The sequence below is a fragment of the Gastrolobium bilobum genome, unplaced genomic scaffold (assembly GCF_033153095.1).
Source record: "Gastrolobium bilobum isolate Gb01-03AN ecotype WA unplaced genomic scaffold, APGP_CSIRO_Gbil_v1 utg11042, whole genome shotgun sequence".
Lineage (NCBI taxonomy): Eukaryota > Viridiplantae > Streptophyta > Magnoliopsida > Fabales > Fabaceae > Gastrolobium > Gastrolobium bilobum.
This window is the reverse complement of record NW_026895259.1, coordinates 121269-140199: the sequence shown is the minus strand read 5'-3', so window position 1 is coordinate 140199 and position 18931 is coordinate 121269. Positions and strand designations below refer to the sequence as shown.

General features: G+C 35.0%; 2 protein-coding genes, 1 long non-coding RNA gene and 1 pseudogene across 3 annotated transcripts; 1 reads left to right on the top strand and 3 right to left on the bottom strand.

Moving 5' to 3' along the window:
* Positions 1 to 1212: 1212 nt before the first annotated feature.
* On the bottom strand, positions 1213 to 3396 carry LOC133302402 (methylecgonone reductase-like; annotated as a pseudogene).
* Positions 3397 to 3975: 579 nt separating this feature from the next.
* On the bottom strand, positions 3976 to 6062 carry LOC133302440 (protein REDOX 2-like). The gene is made up of 4 exons (XM_061502215.1): positions 5641 to 6062; positions 5228 to 5474; positions 4931 to 5110; positions 3976 to 4613 (listed from the first exon to the last, which is right to left on the bottom strand). The coding sequence occupies exons 1-4, from the start codon at positions 5955 to 5957 to the stop codon at positions 4389 to 4391; spliced, it is 969 nt and encodes a 322-aa protein (XP_061358199.1). The 5' UTR covers positions 5958 to 6062; the 3' UTR covers positions 3976 to 4388.
* A 1224-nt stretch (positions 6063 to 7286) lies between these two features.
* Positions 7287 to 16473, bottom strand: LOC133302478 (methylecgonone reductase-like). The gene is made up of 4 exons (XM_061502259.1): positions 16157 to 16473; positions 15606 to 15849; positions 13416 to 13595; positions 7287 to 7502 (listed from the first exon to the last, which is right to left on the bottom strand). The coding sequence occupies exons 1-4, from the start codon at positions 16471 to 16473 to the stop codon at positions 7287 to 7289; spliced, it is 957 nt and encodes a 318-aa protein (XP_061358243.1).
* Positions 9169 to 11852, top strand: LOC133302410 (uncharacterized). The gene is made up of 3 exons (XR_009750349.1): positions 9169 to 9444; positions 10287 to 10375; positions 11585 to 11852. It is a non-coding gene; the product is annotated as an uncharacterized LOC133302410 (long non-coding RNA).
* Positions 16474 to 18931: the final 2458 nt, after the last annotated feature.

The following is an 18931-nucleotide window of genomic DNA, read 5'->3' as shown; positions in this document are numbered from 1 at the left end:
GCTTTTGGCTCCCTTTGTGAGTAGGAGTATCGGATTCAGGGTGGCACCTCCACTCCTTCTGCTGTAGCTGACGTGGCGGCTCCCCATTGCTCAGCTTCTTTGCTTTCGTACTGTAGCAGAGGCAGCACCTCCACCTTCTCTGCTGTAGCTGACGTGGCAGCTCCCCATGGCTTCTTTTGACTGCTGTTGTACTATAGCAGACTTCTTTTTCCTTTCTGCTCAACACTCCTTCTTCTCTCTTCATTTTGTGGTTCCTTTTGATGGGCCTTATGTGTCCTGAACAAAGCAAACTAACCCAATAGTCATATGTGAAAAAGATAATGTTAAATTTGCTCCAGGTCTACCTTAATTCCCACTTTCGGCATTGCTCTGGTCCACTATTCAAAACAGTTGCTCTATATGAAAAGAAGAAGGTTAAAGGGCGTGATTTATAACCAAAACATGGGTTTTGTGGAACAATTTGCACTTAATGGGCCTCAACTCTTGAGGACTATCAATAATGATTCCCCGTCATGGACTCCCTCACCTCCCTGACACAACTATACTTTTTAAATTAATTATGCATACATAGAATTTATACTAAATAAATACCTTTTACGGATTAAAATAAACTAAGTTGACAGAAGCGTTTCATATTTAAAAATTAAATAATACACATAATAAATTTAGAGACTAAACTGTAAGGGGAGGATAATTTCATCACCTGAGTTGCTTAATTTATCCTTTTTAAATAGCTTAAGTTAATTCTTCACAATTTTTGAATGAGATTTAGGAAATTAACAATGATTTTGTGGAAGGTATGAAAAGAAACGAAAAAATGAAAAAAAATCAAGTCATATGCTGCATTTGATTATTTAAACAAGATTTTGTTCTGGGATCGCCGTCCCAAAGCTCTTCCAAGGACTTGTAAGGTCCATTTTCAGTAGAAACATTTCTTCTGCCTTGTACAGACTGTGTTCTGCACTCTTGCTGATTTTGTCCGATTCCTCATGTCCCAGTTCCTAATCAAATCCTTCAAGGTTGTTTCACCCTCTCCTTGTTTAAGCTTTTCACAATGGCACTTGCACCTTGCTCATAAGATATCACCATCTTAGTGCTATCTGAATAATCTCCATTTTGGAGATGGATTCTCAGTATAGCATTGTCATCTCAATATAGTAACACTTATGATGTCAGAGCAAATAATATTCATGTAGAACGATCTCAGTATTTTCACAATTTCTGGCTAAATTTGTCTAAATACATGCTAGACATAATCATAGTAGTTAATTGCGCCGCAATAGCGCCGTATGGGCATTGCGCTTCCTCTCCGCAAGAAACCACGCCGCGCCGCACCGGAACGCAATAGCGGCCATTGCGATCGCATTTGCGGCCATATTGCTATCATAAGACAAAATGTCAATTTTGTCCTAAATTTAAATGTGTAACTGAAAAAATTTAAGGGTTTTTTAGTCGATCTGTGTCTCTCTTTCACTTCTGCTATCTCTGCCTTTAAAAAATGTTTCTTTTTGTCATTATTTTTGTCACATATCTATTCCGCTATTTCTATAACCGCAACCCGCCACATTTGATAACTATGGACATAATTTAATGTATCAATGAAGATTATAAAGAAAGGCCCTGTTTTGTTACTTGGAATTGGGAACTACAATAGCCAATGTTTTTTTTTTCAATACACAAAATCCAAGAATTGGTGGGTTTTAAGTCCTTCGAGATAACCATGTGATTTATGGTCTTGGGAGAATTGTCCCCTGTAATGGATCTGACAATGCTCTAATTGGACTAATAGGATAATAGGATATATAAAAAAAAAAAAAATCTAAAGCTTGTTTTATGCACATCTAGGAACAATGGAAAGACCAATAGTCTTGGCTATTTCAAAATGGTAATCAAGTTTAGTTAACATCATCATAACCTTATTGGCTAAAGATATTTAGTTGTAATTGAAAATAGTTTCAAATGTAATGATAACCTGCACCTAGACTACATCCTTCTTTCTAGCATCACTGTAGGCCAACCCCAAAATACTTTGTATGCTCCTGGTGATGACCATGCACTCACATGGATTCCTTTCTGCTTCCAGAATTCTCTAGGTTTCCCCTTGTTCCGGATGGCCCAAGTACTAAAGTGGCCCAACTATCCAGGCCCAATATCGGGCGTGACCCCGCGTCAGCCCTTAGGGCTGACATGGACCTCCTCAACCCCCAACGTAGCAGCAGGTCCAAGGCATACTCCAAAATGTCCCATCTTGGAACGCTAACCATCGAAGGCGACTACGACAGACACAACAAAGGGAAACTCCCCTTTTGTGTGGTGCTGACACCGCCAAAATACAGAGGGTGCAGCACTGCCACAATGACAGCGCCAGCACGCCTAACACTGCATCATGGGAGTAAATCCCAAGGAGAGTTGACCTCCCCCTCACCAACCCACACCATTTCCCCTATAAATAGCCCCCATGGGCACACCTTACAGGTATCTTATGTATCGTTATACTGCCCATTTACTCTAGTCATATCATCCATTTGCTTATTATCTATTCACTGCTTACGCTTGGCTTTATACTTCTTAGCCTGGTCTGTATCAGTGCTAAGGGTATTATCCATACATTGACTCATCCCCTTCGGGAACATAGTGGGCTTATAGATCTCATCGGTACACCCCTGATGCCATGATAGGTTCATTTCCACCTAAAGCCAAGTAAGAGACATATCACCGATGAGTTTACTTCATCACTGTGCCAGAATGAATCAACTATTGCTAAGTTTTTATACCTCATTAACTGCTGAGAGATGGTGGCATTTTCTAAGAGTAGGGTGAGCTCTGTGATGCCAAATTTGCTAACACCAATAGACTTGACATTTTTTTTTTCTCGCCAAAAGGTGGCATTTTGATGGTTGTCCCAAGAGAAATATGCTTGCTGGAGTGTGGTCTTGAGAGCTGGGAGAACAAGGTCATGGTGGGCATAAGCGTTCAATAACTTTGAATTAATGAACACTTCATCACGATTCTTTATAAGGCCTTGCTCTAAAGCCTTTGACACAGCTTGGCCTAGAGGTTCTTCGGAATCATAGATAACAGCTATGAAGCATTGTTTCGACACGGCATTTTCGATACGTTTCCAATACATTCTCTATATGACCGTCAATTCGTCGATACGATACAATACGTTTTCGATATGTGTATCCAATACGTTGGAAAATAAAATTTCGGAGTATCGGTGCTTCGTAGAATAGCAGCAGTGTCAAAATATCTGTAGCCAATGTCAATGGCATCAACCAAAATTGAGGTGAGGGTTTCAAGAAGTGAAAGAGGTCTTGTTGCACTTCCCAGGCCTATCATGGGCATCTTATCCCAGATATTTAGTACTACATGTGGAACTCTCTTTGGTTCCATGTTCTCTTGTATTGGTTCAACGCTCAAGCTTTCCACAATTGTTTAACATGTTAACTTCGAGACTCTAGTTTTCAATAAAAATGTCCAACAATTGTTCCACGTGTTAGGTTGCATAAATGAAAATTCAAGACCCACGTAAGCTATTATTATTGTATTCTGGACTATTTGTCCCCTAATTTGGTTGCCGACTGAGTTTTCAAGAAAATTGGTTGATTTGTAAAATATATTTCATGATGTATATTTGTATTTTTTATCAAAGGAACAATATTTTTTAGAAATATTATGCATTCGTTCTTTTCCAAATAGCCCTAGTAACCAAGCAAATTTCATAAGCACTTACCATAGAATGTTAGTGCAATATGGTGGTGACAGCAACAATGCTTGCTGCTTTTGTTGGTAAGGATGGAAGGGCAAGTGACAAGAGGCATGTATGTATGTATATTTGGTATTTATTTATTATGTTTTTCTTAAAAAAGGAAGAAGAAGTAACACTTGAGACCCAAAAAGTTATGTGATCTCATTTACTAGCTATTGTTTACCATTTCTTGCTTGAAACCGACATTGTGTATCAGTATCATATATGCATTAAGAGTATTTTGTTTTATTTGGAGTTGGAACGAATATGGCAGAGCCACAGAGATTTCACACCTTTGAAGCGTGGCGCATGACAATGCAGCCACATAACCAAAACGTTACATTTGAGTGACACATGCAACACCAAACCTCAATGCTCTACATCAATGTCATACTCTTATTCAACTCTAAATCACTCGCTACACAAGGTTTCAATCAAGGACATTTGTAAAGCAAGTACTAAGGTTAGCTTGGTCTAAATATGAATTCAGAGCCAACCATGATTGCTAATGCTAATCCAATAATATAGTTTATTTACCTAATTAATATAAGACAAGCTAATAACATGGAATTCATATCTTAAAGTTTATTTACCTAATTAATATCCAATAATATAGTTTGAACTTTTGAAGAAATTTTCAAACATCACCATCCCAAAGTTCTTCCAAGGTCTTGCATGATCCATTTTCAGATAGCCACATGTCCCCTGTGAATTGCCTTTGCTGTGGAATCTGTTTAATCTTCTCTAATTCTTCTTCACTCAGCTCAAAATCAAATATTTCAAGGTTCTGTTTCATCCTCTCCTTATTGAAGCTCTTAGCCATGGCACTTGACCCTTGTTGGTACACCCATCTAAGTGCAACCTGGAATGACAATATGGCCATGAATTAATGTAGCAAGAACATTAACTTAAAAAAAAAAAAAATTCATTTCCCATTAAATCCAGTACCATCCTTATACGCATTCTTATTCTTGCATATTTATAAAATACTTGTTTTCCATATTCGAATCCGTGAGTGTTTCTATTTGAAAGTGTTTGAAAGTGTTTGATTGATTAAGCCATAAGCAGTGGCTTCTTTTTCTTCTGATAATTATTTGTTTATTTTTTTCAGAATGTGTAAATTATTGAAACTCACAATTGATGAACAAGAAGTTTTTCTTGTTTATAATGTTCAATTACCTGAGCTATGGTCTTCCCTTTTGCCTTTGCTATGTCATGGAGGATTTGATTCTCCATGACTGCTCCTGAACCCCAAAATATCTTATAAGCTCCAAGTGATGACCAAGCACTAACATGAATCCCTTTCTGTTTGCAGAACTCCCTTAGTTTCCCTTGCTGCCATGATGGGTTCATTTCCACCTTAAAAACCATAATATAACATCATAACCATAAGTGCCAAGAGTCACAAGACAACTATGATGATAACAATGTACAAAAACAAATAGATCTCTTTGGGTACTAATCACATTATGATACCTGATTAACTGCAGGAGGGATTGTGGCTATTTCAAGGAGTTTGGTGAGTTTTTTGGTACCATAATTGCATATGCCAATAGACTTTGCTAAGCCCAACTTGTAACACTCTTCCATGGCTTTCCACGTCCCTTCTATATCAAAGGGCAATAAATCTTCTTTGGAAAAAATTGTTGGGTTTTCAAGATCATGCCTCAGCCTCACTGGCCAATGAATCAGATAAAGATCCACATACTCCATATTCAGCTTTCTAAACAATAGCGTGTAGAACATACAAAAAATTTAAGCAACATTAATTTTGAGAAAACAATAAATAAAAGGAAAACAAAAACACACTATTAAGATCATTAGAAACAAAGTGAGAAAAGGCTACAACAACAACAACAAAAAAAGTGAGAAAAGGAGATTATAGTTACTTTAATGTGGTCTTGAGAGCTGGGACAATAAGATCATGATGTGCATCTGTGTTCCATGGCTTTGAAGTGATGAAAACTTCATCTCTACTCTTTATAAGGCCAAGTTCTATAGCTTTGGCCACAGCTAGGCCTATAGCTTCCTCTGTTCCATAAACAGAAGCACTATCAAAATGACGGTAACCCACTTCAATGGCATCAACAAAGATAGAAGAAAGGGTGTCATTTGATGGACGATTTTCCACTGAAGTTCCCATGCCAATAACTGGCATTTTGTGACCAGAGTTCAGCAACACATCTGGGATTTTCTTTCCTGCCATGTTTTTTTTTTCTTTGTTTTTCTGTAACTTTGCCACAAAAATGTAACTAGGAATAGAAGGCACAACTCTTTTAAAGTGGTTAAGTGCTATGGTGAGTGTTTGTCCTAAAGATGCTTTAATTTCAAATAATGCAAAGGAAAGTGATAATGTAAAGAGGGTACCTATGTTGTGTCCACTCGTTGGGATATTTGGTTTGAGATTATGGGTCCACATTCTAGGCTATGTGGCATGTGGAATGAAACTCACAAGTCACACTTGATAATAGACAATTATTGTACTTTAAAATATGAGGCACTATGCTGCTTAGACAAAGCATGTGCCACGTAGAGAGGATTGAAAACGAGGCATTTTGACCGTAGTGACATAAAAAGGCAACTTTTTCATATTAATTTAAAATTTAAATACTTTATCAAATTATTGGGTGAGTTTAGTGATAAGTGATAACATTACTCACCCCCGTAGGCTGTGAGTGGTCGGGAATCGAACTCAGCCTGTGGGAGTGAGTAGTGTTACCACTTATCATTAGACTACCCTTAATTGTTAGTTAAAATATATCTTATAATATATTTATTTTATAATATAATATAAATTTAAGACAAATGATAGTGAGTAGTGTTATCACTTGCCACCATTAGGTTATTCTTAATTATTGGTCAAAATATATCTTACAATATATTTATTATATGATTTAATATAAATTTAATTAAACTAGTTGAGTCAATGATCTAATGACTTAGTACCTCAATCGAAGCGATGAACATGTCGAATTTTAAAATACCAAGAGAGAAAAAGGCACCACTTCTATATGTTTTTGTCTTCATGCGTTTTGATGTAAACTAAATTCATATATAAAACAATATAATTTAAAAAGAGATGAATATATATATATATATATATATATATATATATATATATATATATATATATATATATATATATATATATATATTCAGTTTCTAATTAAGTGCAACATGATGTACTCTGGTGATCATGTAATCCTTAAAGAGAAAAAAACAATATACACATACGGCATACCTATTCTCTGAGGATCTTATTATTAATTATTGGATTCGTATCAATTTCATATCAGAAATATACTTTAAGGAATAAATTAAGTAAATAATTGTTGCAATTTATGGGAAAAAGATTGTTTAAGTTGCATAGAAATATAATCATACATATAGGTAACAAATCATAGATTTGTTACAATTATTCTCTTATTAAACTTGTTTATTTAAGTATAGTTTTTAAAGGAACTGACATACATAGTTTTCTCCTTCAATATATAAAGGGAAGGAGGCAAAGAGTATTCTAGAGATTCATGTCTTGTCACTCCCAAAGATCTTCAATAGTTTTGTAAGGTCCATTTTCAGAGACAAAACGTTCTCCTTTGAAAGCCCTGTATTGAGGTATTTGATTGGTTTTCTCCAAATCAACATCGCTCAGCTTCCAATCAAATATTTTAATATTTTCTTTCATTCTCTCTTTGTTGAAGCTCTTCACTATTGGAGTAACACCTTGCTCTATTATCCATCTTAATGCAACCTGCAATAGCAGAGTAAATTTCACATGGACGAGGGTGGTTTGCTTTTTTCTTTAGTTGTCATGCTGTAATTAAACTCAAGCATGACATAACTATTTTTCAAAAAATAAGATTAGATAGCCAACAAAAAGTCAAAATTGACAACTTCCGGTGTACAATCCAAACTAGAGGATAGGGATCAGTATTAATCATATGTAGCTTTATTTTTACATTTTTACAACAACAAAAAATTGTTTTCAAATTTGGAGCATATTTTTTTTGTGTAACGGGAATAACTATTCACTTACCAAAAATAGAAAAAAAAAAGATGATTTTCTAAAGAAATAATCATAAAAATAAGTTGATGTTTGCAATGAATTGTACTTAATTTAATGGGCTGATTTCTGTTTTATCTTGACTGTAGAGTGTTGAAAATACTGGTAATTGGGACTAAAGAGAACCAATATGGCCCATTTGAGGAAAAGGTAAAATAATGAAAGTAATTGTATTTTTACTTACAAAATTTTACCTCATTGCTTTCAGATAAGAAAAAAAAGAAGGCCATGTGGGTGAGATGTAAGGCTGGAACAATTCTGAACCATTTGATGAACAAAAAGAAGCACATCCAGTAGTACTTTGGATGATTTTTAGTTTTTTTTTTTTTAGTTAATAGGCGTTTTCTGAGTGTGATATACACATTGAAGTCTATTAATTTTCGTTTTTAGTTGAGAGAGAATTTTTCTTTAGAATCTTCTTGCACATTTTGTTAAACTTGGTGTATTAGTATTCTGACTCTTGAAGAAAGGGAATTGACAAGCTTCTTTCTAGAGATATCAAAGATCCAACACATGCAAGCTTTGAAATTCTGCAATTATGAGTAGTTCTAGTATTAGGAGTTTTTCATTTCAAGAAATACTGGTTTGTAACTTACTGCTGTTAAGAATGGTACGGGGAGCCCAAAATCCATTGCAAGAGATACATCTATGGGCCAAGCGATAAACCACAATAAGTGGGCCGACACCACATTTTAACCCAAAACTTTAAGGCTGTAGGTTTATGGGTCTTTTTGCAGTTATATAGTCATCACTTGGTCTATGTCTAGTCGATGTGGTACTTCTTTATAACTCATACTTGAATACTTCCAACATCTTCCCCTCAAGTATGAGACCCAACATTATGCTCCCCCTTAAGGGCAACTTCTGCGGAAGTCTTTTTTCTTTACGTATTGGAGTCACACTAGCCTTCTGCGGAGGCCTTGAAACATCACCATCTCTAAATACCCGGCCCAGCCAAACCTTTGGCTCTGATACCACTATTGGGAAATTCTTTCCCTCAAACTCCAATGTCAAGCGGGTCCAGGGGAAGCCCGTGGCGGGGGCTATAATAACCCTCACTAGTAATTGTGGATTTAATATTGAAGAATAATTAGAAGTAAAAGAAATAAAGTCACCTTTGGTGAAAAAAAAAAAGTTAAAATGACAGTTAAGTGGTAAAAATGCAGGTAAATAAAGTTATCCAAAAAGTGAAAGTAAATATAGAAAAGTGACTAGAAAAATATTCTAGTCTTTTGGGTGAAGTTTGGTAATAAATGGAGGTGCATAGATAGATAAGCTTATACCCACTAGTAAAATAAACTCACTCTTAAGTGAGTAGTGAGTCACTGTTTCCCCATTCTTCTTCGTCGTCGGACAGAGAGCAAAATGAGAGAAATGGAGGTTTTGAATAAAAACCTTCCAAAATTCGTAGAGAGAGCTAGAGACCTCCAAATCACTCCGTTCCAAAGCCAAACTTGTGAGAAATTTCGAGAGGAATCCATTGGTACTAGTATTTCTGGGTGGGTTTCACTGTAGAGAGAGATCTCCTCCTCCAAAGATTTCGAATTTCATGGAAAAGATGGATTTTGATGGAGCTTGAGGCCATGGGAGCTTAGATACTCATCTATCCTTTGTTTTAGAGTGCATTGTGGTAAGAAATTCCCTTCCTTTTCATGTTTTTATGAAGATTGAGTTTATGGTTTCATTTTGAAAATTTGGTTTGATTGAGCATGTTAGAGCTTGATTCAGGTTTAGCTCATGTTGAGAAAAGTGTTTAGATGAGAATTTTAATGGTGAAAATGTATCTGAAAAATTAAAGATATCATAGTTTTGAATAGTGACGTATACATGAATAGTATTGTAGAGATGAACAGTACCGTAGTACCGTATATATATGAATTAATGAATCTTGGATTAGAGGTGTGTGATAAGCTTGAATTTGATGGACTAAAGCATTGGAATCATGAAGTTGGCATGAATTCCTTTATGTGCCTCTTAGCTATTTACAAAGGAAGTATGTACTATGAGTTACTGTTTTACAAATCGAGCATACTGTTATGCGTGGAATAATATTCTAAGGTGTATGGGCCTTCGCTTTGGTGAAATAAAAAAGAAAATAAGGTAGCTCCTTTGTATGACCTTAAAATGAGTTTTAGCCATTTTCAAAGGAGGTATATGTTCGGAGATATTATTTCGCAAAGTGAGAACACTTATATGCGTAAAATAATTTATATAGGTGGCTAAGCTTGGGTTTAGGCACTAGACAAAGAGAAATCTTATAGCTCCATTGTAATGGGCATTCTGCCTTAAGTTGGGACTATCCTAAGACTAAGTGAATATGTGAAATTTTGTGGGGATTTATTGAACAAAGAACCACCCACTCATGACTTAATATGATTAAGTAAAAAGAAAATAAACAATAAAGTGTGTGTCTTGTATATTTACATGGCATTATATCATTTTATTGAGTTTTGTGTTGAATTCCTTCTCTAGGTGTACCTAGGGACTGTGAACGTTTGGATTCTCGTGGAGCATGATAAGTAGCTTGTTCTTCAAGTAAGCAAATTGTAAAGCTCCAAGAGGTAAGCTCTATGTTTATGGGGTTCGCTCCTACTTTGTGTTCCGCCATAGTGTACGGACTGTGGTCAGGTTGTATGATATGTATGAGATATATGATATAGATGCATTCATATAGAGCTATATGATAATATGATATGTTTTGTTTTGATGTATTTACTTTGATATGTGTTAATATGATATGTTTTGTTATGATATGACTTCTGTAATATGATTTCTGTAACAATATCTGGCCATTGATTGTATAGTACCCGGATGTTCGCTTTGGGGTCCTCCCTCGGGACTGATGGTGTACGCCTTTGATATGTTCTGGTTTCGCTTTGGGGTCCTCCCTCGGGAACACGTGCGTTGATTTCCGCTTGGGGTCTCCTCCCTTGGGAATGACTGCGTACGCCTCTGATATGTTCTGGTTCCGCTTTGGGGTCCTCCCTCGGGAACACGTGCGTTGAATTCCGCTTGGGGTCCTCCCTTGGGAATGACTGCGTACGCCTCTGATATGTTCTGGTTCCGCTTTGGGGTCCTCCCTCGGGAACACGTGCGTTGATTTCCGCTTGGGTCCTCCCTTGGGAATGACTGCGTATGCCTCTGATATGTTCTGGTTCCGCTTTGGGGTCCTCCCTCGGGAACACGTGCGTTGATTTCCGCTTGGGGTCATCCCTTGGGAATGATTGCGTACGCCTCTGATATGTTCTGGTTCCGCTTGGGGTCCTCCCTTGGGAACACGTGCGTTGATTTCCGCTTGGGGTCCTCCCTTGGGAATAACTGCGTACGTTTCTGATAAGATATGTGTATATGTTTTGTTTGGTTATGATATTTGATTATATGACATGTTTTATGGGATATGTATGATGATTTTGTAAATGATATTTGTTACGTACGTAGATTTCCGCTTGGGGTCATCCCTTGGGAACGATTGCGTACGTCTCTGATATAACACGTTTTGTTCTGATGTGAGTATTGTGATGATTTTTGTAAAAGATATTTGTTACGCGTGTTGATTTTCGCTTGGGGTCATCCCTTGGGAATGACTGCGTTTGTCTTTGATAAGATATGTATATATGCTTTGTTCAGTTATGATAATTGTTTATATGGTGTTTTGTATATTATGTATCTGACTGTCATGCAGGAAGTGAGCCCAGGGTATGGAGGGTTTTCCATAAACCTGGAGTTTACTAGAGATTCGTCTCTAACCCCGTTTGGGGATATGATTTCAGGAACACAGTTAATTGAAGAGCCTCATGGGACAAGGACACTAACCGTGGCTAGAGGTACTAGTATGAGGATGTGGAGTTCTGGGTGGTCGGATGCTACTATTTGTTTTAGACGTATTTTTGGAGAAGATGTATTGTTGCATAGTGTTCATATTCAATACTTGTATATTTATGTATTCAGGCATGATGATATGACTATGTAGTATTCAGTTATGTTATGTATTGGATTGCATGCTATTAGATTTGTGGCACGGAGCCAAGTTCAGCATGCGCCCATAGATGGGTATCTGAGTATATTTGCATGACTGGTACTTCTGGAAATATATATTGTTTAAACTGTCTATCAGGAACTCTTGAGTGTGGGATTGGAAAATCCCCAGTTGTCCGATTTACAGAGGTTACTCTGTCCGATTTTCGTCTCCGTAAAATAAGAATTAAATTAGAAGAAGTATGCAATGTGATATGTCATGTGAAAAAGGATTAAAGAAAAAGAAAAAGTTAGTTCGTATTTTCGTAAGTTAAGTCTTCCGCTGTTTCTGTTTGTATCATATGTATGTTAATTGAACCGGCTCGAGGCTGGGGATGTTACAGGGGCCACCACCAATGAGCTAAGGCTACACCAACCGTAGCAACTGGATCCGACACCATGTCTCAACCCAAAACCTTAAGGTATTGGGTTCATGGGTCCTTTCACTTATATACTCTTCACTTAGCTCATTACCAACCAATGTGGGACTCATCACACTTGATATCCCAACAATTGCACTCTACTTTTCCTTTCCCTTTTGCATTTGATAATGCATGTTACTTCAATTTTAGAATTTTTAGTTTTGTTCTTGATAATATGGCTAGCTAAATTTTTTCTTTTCTGGAATTCAAGATGATTGGATAAATCTTTTTTTTTTTTTACTAAACATTGTTATGACTTCTTTTATTTCATTTGATTAGCAACTCTTTTAGTTTCAAGAAATCTTGGGAAAGATTCTTGAACATTCTTGCAAGAATTATGATTGAGAAATCAAGTGAATGCATTCTTGCTAATTGAACCCTTTAGGTTAGGGATAACCAGAGGAAGAATTTGACATTTTTTGGATAAAGATTCAAAAGACCTTGAGAAATAATTCTTTTGGGGATTAAAACTGGAATTGGAAAATTTCAGCAAAATAACTTTAGTAGTTCAAATTCTGTGATGAAAGTGTCTTACCAGTGGTAAAACACAGGGATGTGAATTGCTGAAGTTCATGAATTAAGAATTTCAAGATCTTTTCATTATTGATATTTGTTACTTAATCATTTTAGTTCCATTTTGTAATCCGGTTTTAATTACAAAACTAATTTTATTCAATTCTTCAGTTTAAAAGATTGGTCACATACAATCCAAGAATTAAGGAATAGAACGAAAAAGAAATTAAAATCAATTGTTTCCTAATAAAGATTCTGATCATCTGATCTATACTACCCAAGAGGTGATTGATTCACTATCTCATAGCATGGGAATATTTTCCAAAATTTAAACCGGTAACTTTATTACAAGAAACAAGCTTACCATTATTCCAAAACTCACTATCTATTAGTTAGGCAACAAACAAAGACTAAGGATATTCTAATTACTAAAAATTCTCACTACTAACTTACTACCCATCACATCACCATTGGATCAAAGAGAGAGAATGTTAAAAAGTTTTTGAAGAGAGAGAAAATATTAATCTAACGGTGATTAGATAGATAATAAGTTGATTGTGAAAAATTTTGGTAGTGAGAATATCTTTCCTCACAAACAAAACCAAAACTTTGTATGATGGAAAAGCAAAGAAATCCGAGTGAGAAAAATCACCTGTGCTACAGTTTTGCCCACAGTAAATGCAATGTCCTTTAGGATTGGACTGTCCATGACAGCAAGTGAACCCCACTGAGCTCCATTAGCTCCCAAAGGGGACCATGCACTCACGTGAATTCCATTCTCTTTGCAGAATTTTCTCAGATTTTCCTGCTGCCATGCAGCGTTCATTTCCACCTGCAAACAATGCATTTTACTTTTGGATGAATGACAGAACATAAAGCTGAGAATTCATGTGGAAATTAGTTTTTTTTTTTTATGGTATTTTCAAACTAATTATTAAAGAATACAACAGTGCCATTTGTTTCACAAGTCCTGTGTAAGTCATATACTTTACCATTTATTTAGACTGATTCCTAACTCCTTTCCTTTTTTTCTTATAACTTCGATGATCATTTTTTTTTTTCACTTGTAAGATTATTCAAATAAGAGAAATATATCAAATGATGATAGCTCAGTTGGTGTATGAGAGCTGAGCAGGTGGGGATGAGAGCATCTATTTGATCTTCTCCATTACAATCTTTGGGAGAGATTTAAAGCCTTAATCCTAGACGATCCACTCCGAATCAGACTAGTCGCAAAACGATGAACCGATTAGAATATTTAAAAGAAAAAAAGAGAAATATGAACTATATAACTTAGACTCATTTTTTTTTATGATTTACAATAAATTAAGATTTAATTTATATATAATTTTAATATAGAAAGATTAATGTTTCGGTTTCTAAAAAAGAGATTAATGATTCTCATCTAAGCAGGAGATAAGTTATCTCCTACACAAATATTGGAGTGAATGACTATCCACGTAGATATATGTGCAAGAGATAAGTTATCCCCTCATATTTAGAGAAACATTAAACCCTTCTCAATATCATGGATTATATATAGTTTCATATATTCACAATTAGTGATAATAAATCTTAGGTAAATAGAATGGGATTGTTGATAAAGTTTTAAAGTCATTTACAAATCTTTGTTGACATCTTATCAGCCTAAACTTTGGATCCTCCGTGTCAATTTTTCAACTATTGTTCCATCGCTATCTGCTAATCAAATAAAACAGCTTTCCATCCCATTTCTCCCGGTAAATATGACATGTAATACTTCTCCTTCTCGCTCTTTTCCCGTGCCAAGAAACATATTTCTATTATTCCTGAAATATTCGATTCTCTAATTACCCGTGTAATCCTACTATACCTTATTGTTGTTCTGCTCGTATTACTCATATGGTAATGGGATCCATTATATTATCTCCTATCTATACCCTTACGTGTGGGTTGTTATGCTCATATTACTCATGTTGGATTCTTTATATTATTTCTTGATTTTGTTCTTAATTGTGTCCTACTTATTCTAACCTTTTAATACAATTTTCTTTCTATTATTCAACTAACCTCACATTCAAACCTTCAAATGCCCTTTTAACTCATTCTCGTTTTTTTAGACCCACTTTTGAAGGAGACCATCACAAGCAGCAATAGTCATTGTGGTCTATGCTTTCGAAATTCAAGTGTGAGTTAGTGAAATCTTATATTGATTAATAATGGACTAAATGAGTATGATATAATTAGAAGGACTCATAACCTAATACCGTAAAGTTTTTAGTTAAGTTGTAGGGTCTAAGTTGACTTAATTTTGTTGCTCAGATGGTCTCTTCTTGCTATGAACATCCCCTGTTGGTCCAACAATTTCTAAATCCTCATCTTGATGTCTGGGGTCCACACCAACTAACCTCTTATATAAATGAAATGGGACTATTGAAAAATCTCTAAAACCATTCACAAATCTCTATTAAATCTCATGCTAGTATATTATTATGAGATTTCATTCAATAATAATAAGAGTTGTTAAGAAGGGAATGGCAATTAGTATACTAATGTATCACTATCATTTCTCTTTTACGAATTAATTTTTATTTACCATACAGTTGATTTCTTGAAATACCTAATCAAATGGACAATTACAAAGCAATTTGTGAATTAATAACCAACATCAAACAATAACAAGTTTTAAGGGGCATTTTCAAGATGATGGTTGGTCCAGGTCAAGGGCTCACCTCTGCTTGGCCATTTTCCCTAAGCCCAGAAGCCTCATTCCCAATCAAATACACATATGTCCATAATTATATAAGCAAACGAAATGTGAACATTTTTGTAAATTGAGGTCACACTAGTAATAGAAGCATACCTGATCAACAGCAGGAGGAATAGTTGCAATTTGTAGGAGTTCAGAAAGCTTTTTGACACCAAAATTGCTTACACCAATAGACTTGGCCAAGCCCAATTTAGAGCACTGTTCCATGACTTCCCATGTCCCTTTCATGTCAAAAGGAAGAATGTCTCCTTTTTCATACTTAGCCCCTTTAACCCCTTGTCTCAACCTCACTGGAAAATGGATCAGGTAAAGATCCACATACTCTAGGCCCAACCTCCTTATAGAATGTCAAGAACAAAAAAAATAGAGAAAATCAAACCCAACACATATAATCAACAAAAATCAAGAGAATTTCATTTTCTATTTCTAAATTATAACAATAAAATTGATGGATGGGAATGGATTCTCAATCTCATGTCACATGACCTTACGTGACACAATCTCAATCATCATAAATAAAAATAATTAAAGATAAAAGAAAACTGTTAAAATAGATAAATTATTATTGATTTATAATCGTATTACATCAGATCGTGTCAAGTGACATGAGAATGATCCATTCGCTTAAAGGATAGTAGAATTACTCTAGAGAGCTCTTGAGTGCTGGAATCACAAGAGCAGGATGAGCATCAGTGCACCATAGCTTGGTAGTGACAAAAATCTCACAACGACTCTTAATAAGACCTTGCTCAAGTGCTTGTGCAATTGCAATTCCAAGGGATTCCTCAGAACCATAATAAGCTGCAGTGTCAAAATGCCTATAGCCAGCTTGGATGGCAGCAATCAAAGCAGGGATGAGCTCATGAGATGGTGGTAAGGGTACCGTTCCTGTACCAAAACCTAGCATTGGCATCTTATGGCCTGAGTTTAGCACCACTTCTGGGATTTCCTTTGCTTCCATTGCAGCTAATAAATTATATCAAAGGGACAAAGATCGTTGAGGTATGGACAAATATATATATATATATATATATATATATATATATATATATATATATATATATATATATGGAATATAATCCTTTCCCTATATATATGGAATTGTCATTTTTTCCGCTGCTATATGTACCATAATTAAATTTGGAAAATTATAATCTTACAAAAGTGGGTAAAAACATTAAATGTGAAAAATCAATGGTCAAAATTAATTGTTGTACATACAGCAGCTACATAAATAATTTTACCTATATATATATTTAATGCGGCTAATATCAATGGTCAAAAGTAGGGAGATAATTTTGTTCGAGACGGAAATATCTACTTTATAATGGGGCTAGCTCTCACAATTTTATTTTATCTTTACATTTTCAAGCACTTGAATCCAATAATTTATTTTATTCTAGTATCTTCTGAATCTCTCTCTCTCTCTCTCTCTCTATATATATATATATATATATATATATATATATATATAATATATATACTATTTAATGCTTAACATTCATTATTATTATATTTAATTCAAAATTTTAATGCAGTATTAAATGTTGAACATTTGTCACTTAAAAGTGAAGGATACTTGTGATTTATATTTAAAAAAGGGATATGTTATTTTATTATGCCTACTCTTATTCTGCCTACTTTTACCTACCCTTCTCAACATCGTTAGATTATAATCTCATCCAACGGTGAAAATTTGTGGAATAAAATAAACTCTTTTATCTATTTCTTTTTTCCATTGCCTCCCATACTTTCTCTCTTCTCCCTTCTCTCTCCATCGTTTTTCAAATTTCCAATCACTCAAAAACCATCAATCCCAACGATAATTTTCAAATCATGTTGATTGTACAGAGGTAACAAAAGGTACAGGACCATATTCAACATAATCCAAGCATTTTCACAATCAATTTTGAACAGGGAAAACACCATATTTGCCTGCAACCATGGCAGTCTCTTTCACACTAAAGAGAGATGAAAATTACGATCTTCTCGAAATTCAGTTATTGAAAACAAATTATTCGATACTCATGTGATGCGTTAACGGCAGCAAAGAAAATTACAAGAAGAAATTTTCGCAAATCAAAACAAAGTGAGGTCTTCGCAAGGGAGGAGAGACAAAGTGTGGAAGACAATGGAAGAAAGAAATGGATAAAAGAGTTTATTTTATCCCACAAATCTATACCGTTAGATGAGATTATAATCTAACGATGTTGATATAGATAGACAAAGGTAGGCAGAATAAGAGTAGGCAGAATAAGATCCCTTTAAAAAAGAATAAAATAAATGGGATAGGTTATTCTACCTACTATTTTTTGTGCCTACCCTTACCTCTCACCCTTCAACACCGTTAGATCATAATCTCAATAGGAAAGAGAAATGAAAAATATAGTTGGGATTCTGATCCAACGGTGTTGAAGGATGATAGGCAAAGGTAAACAGAAAAAATGGTAGGTAGAATAACCTATCTTAAAATAAATTATTAGGAATGAGAAAGTGGTGAAAGGTTTAATTTGGGCTTTAAATAGTTTATACGAAGCTATAGATTCAAATATCATTATTGTACTAAAAAAATACTAGAATAAAATAAAAATAATTCTTATTTGTTGTGAGTATATATACAAACGTTTCATTTGTAATAACTCGTGTATATAATAAATGCATTAATTTTAACAGTTGTAGCTGGAATTAAGGGTGTCAATATGGGTTTTGACACGCGGGTCGACCCGCGACACGACACGAAAATTCGTGTTTGGGTTGACCCGTAAAAAAATTCGTGTCGTGTTCGTGTTGGAAAAAATGACACGCAAAAAATTCGTGTCGTGTTCGTGTTTATGAATTCGTGTTCGTGTCGACCCGTATTATTTTAATTATTATTTTTTTTTTAATTATTATTTTTTAATTTTTTCTTTATTTTCGATCTATTTTTTAAAATTTTTTTGTCAATTACCGTTTTGTCCCCTATTTTGCGTGTTATTCGTGTCGTGTCGTGTCAACCCGCAAAAAATTCGTGTCGTGTCAGTGTTGAAGATTTTGACACGAATGAAAATTCGTGTCGTGTTCGTGTTGATGTATTCGTGTCGTGTCGAATTTGTGTCGTGTCAAATTCGTGTCGTGTCAACCCATATTGACACCCCTAGCTAGAATGGATGAAAATGAGTAGAATTGCTCATTTATTAATTAGTATTTTGTGAAGGAAATAAATCAATTAATATTTACATTGGTATTATAGATGGAAATGAATCCAAATTCAGTTTCTTATGCATTAATTTAAATTTTTTTACCAAATAAATACAGTGAATTTTTTATTTGAATAAATATATTTAACTTCTTCTTCTTTTTTGTATTAAAGAAGGGGTAAAGTGCCAGAACAAAACAAAACAAATAAACTACAGCTAAAGAAAGCCTATTGGACATATCAT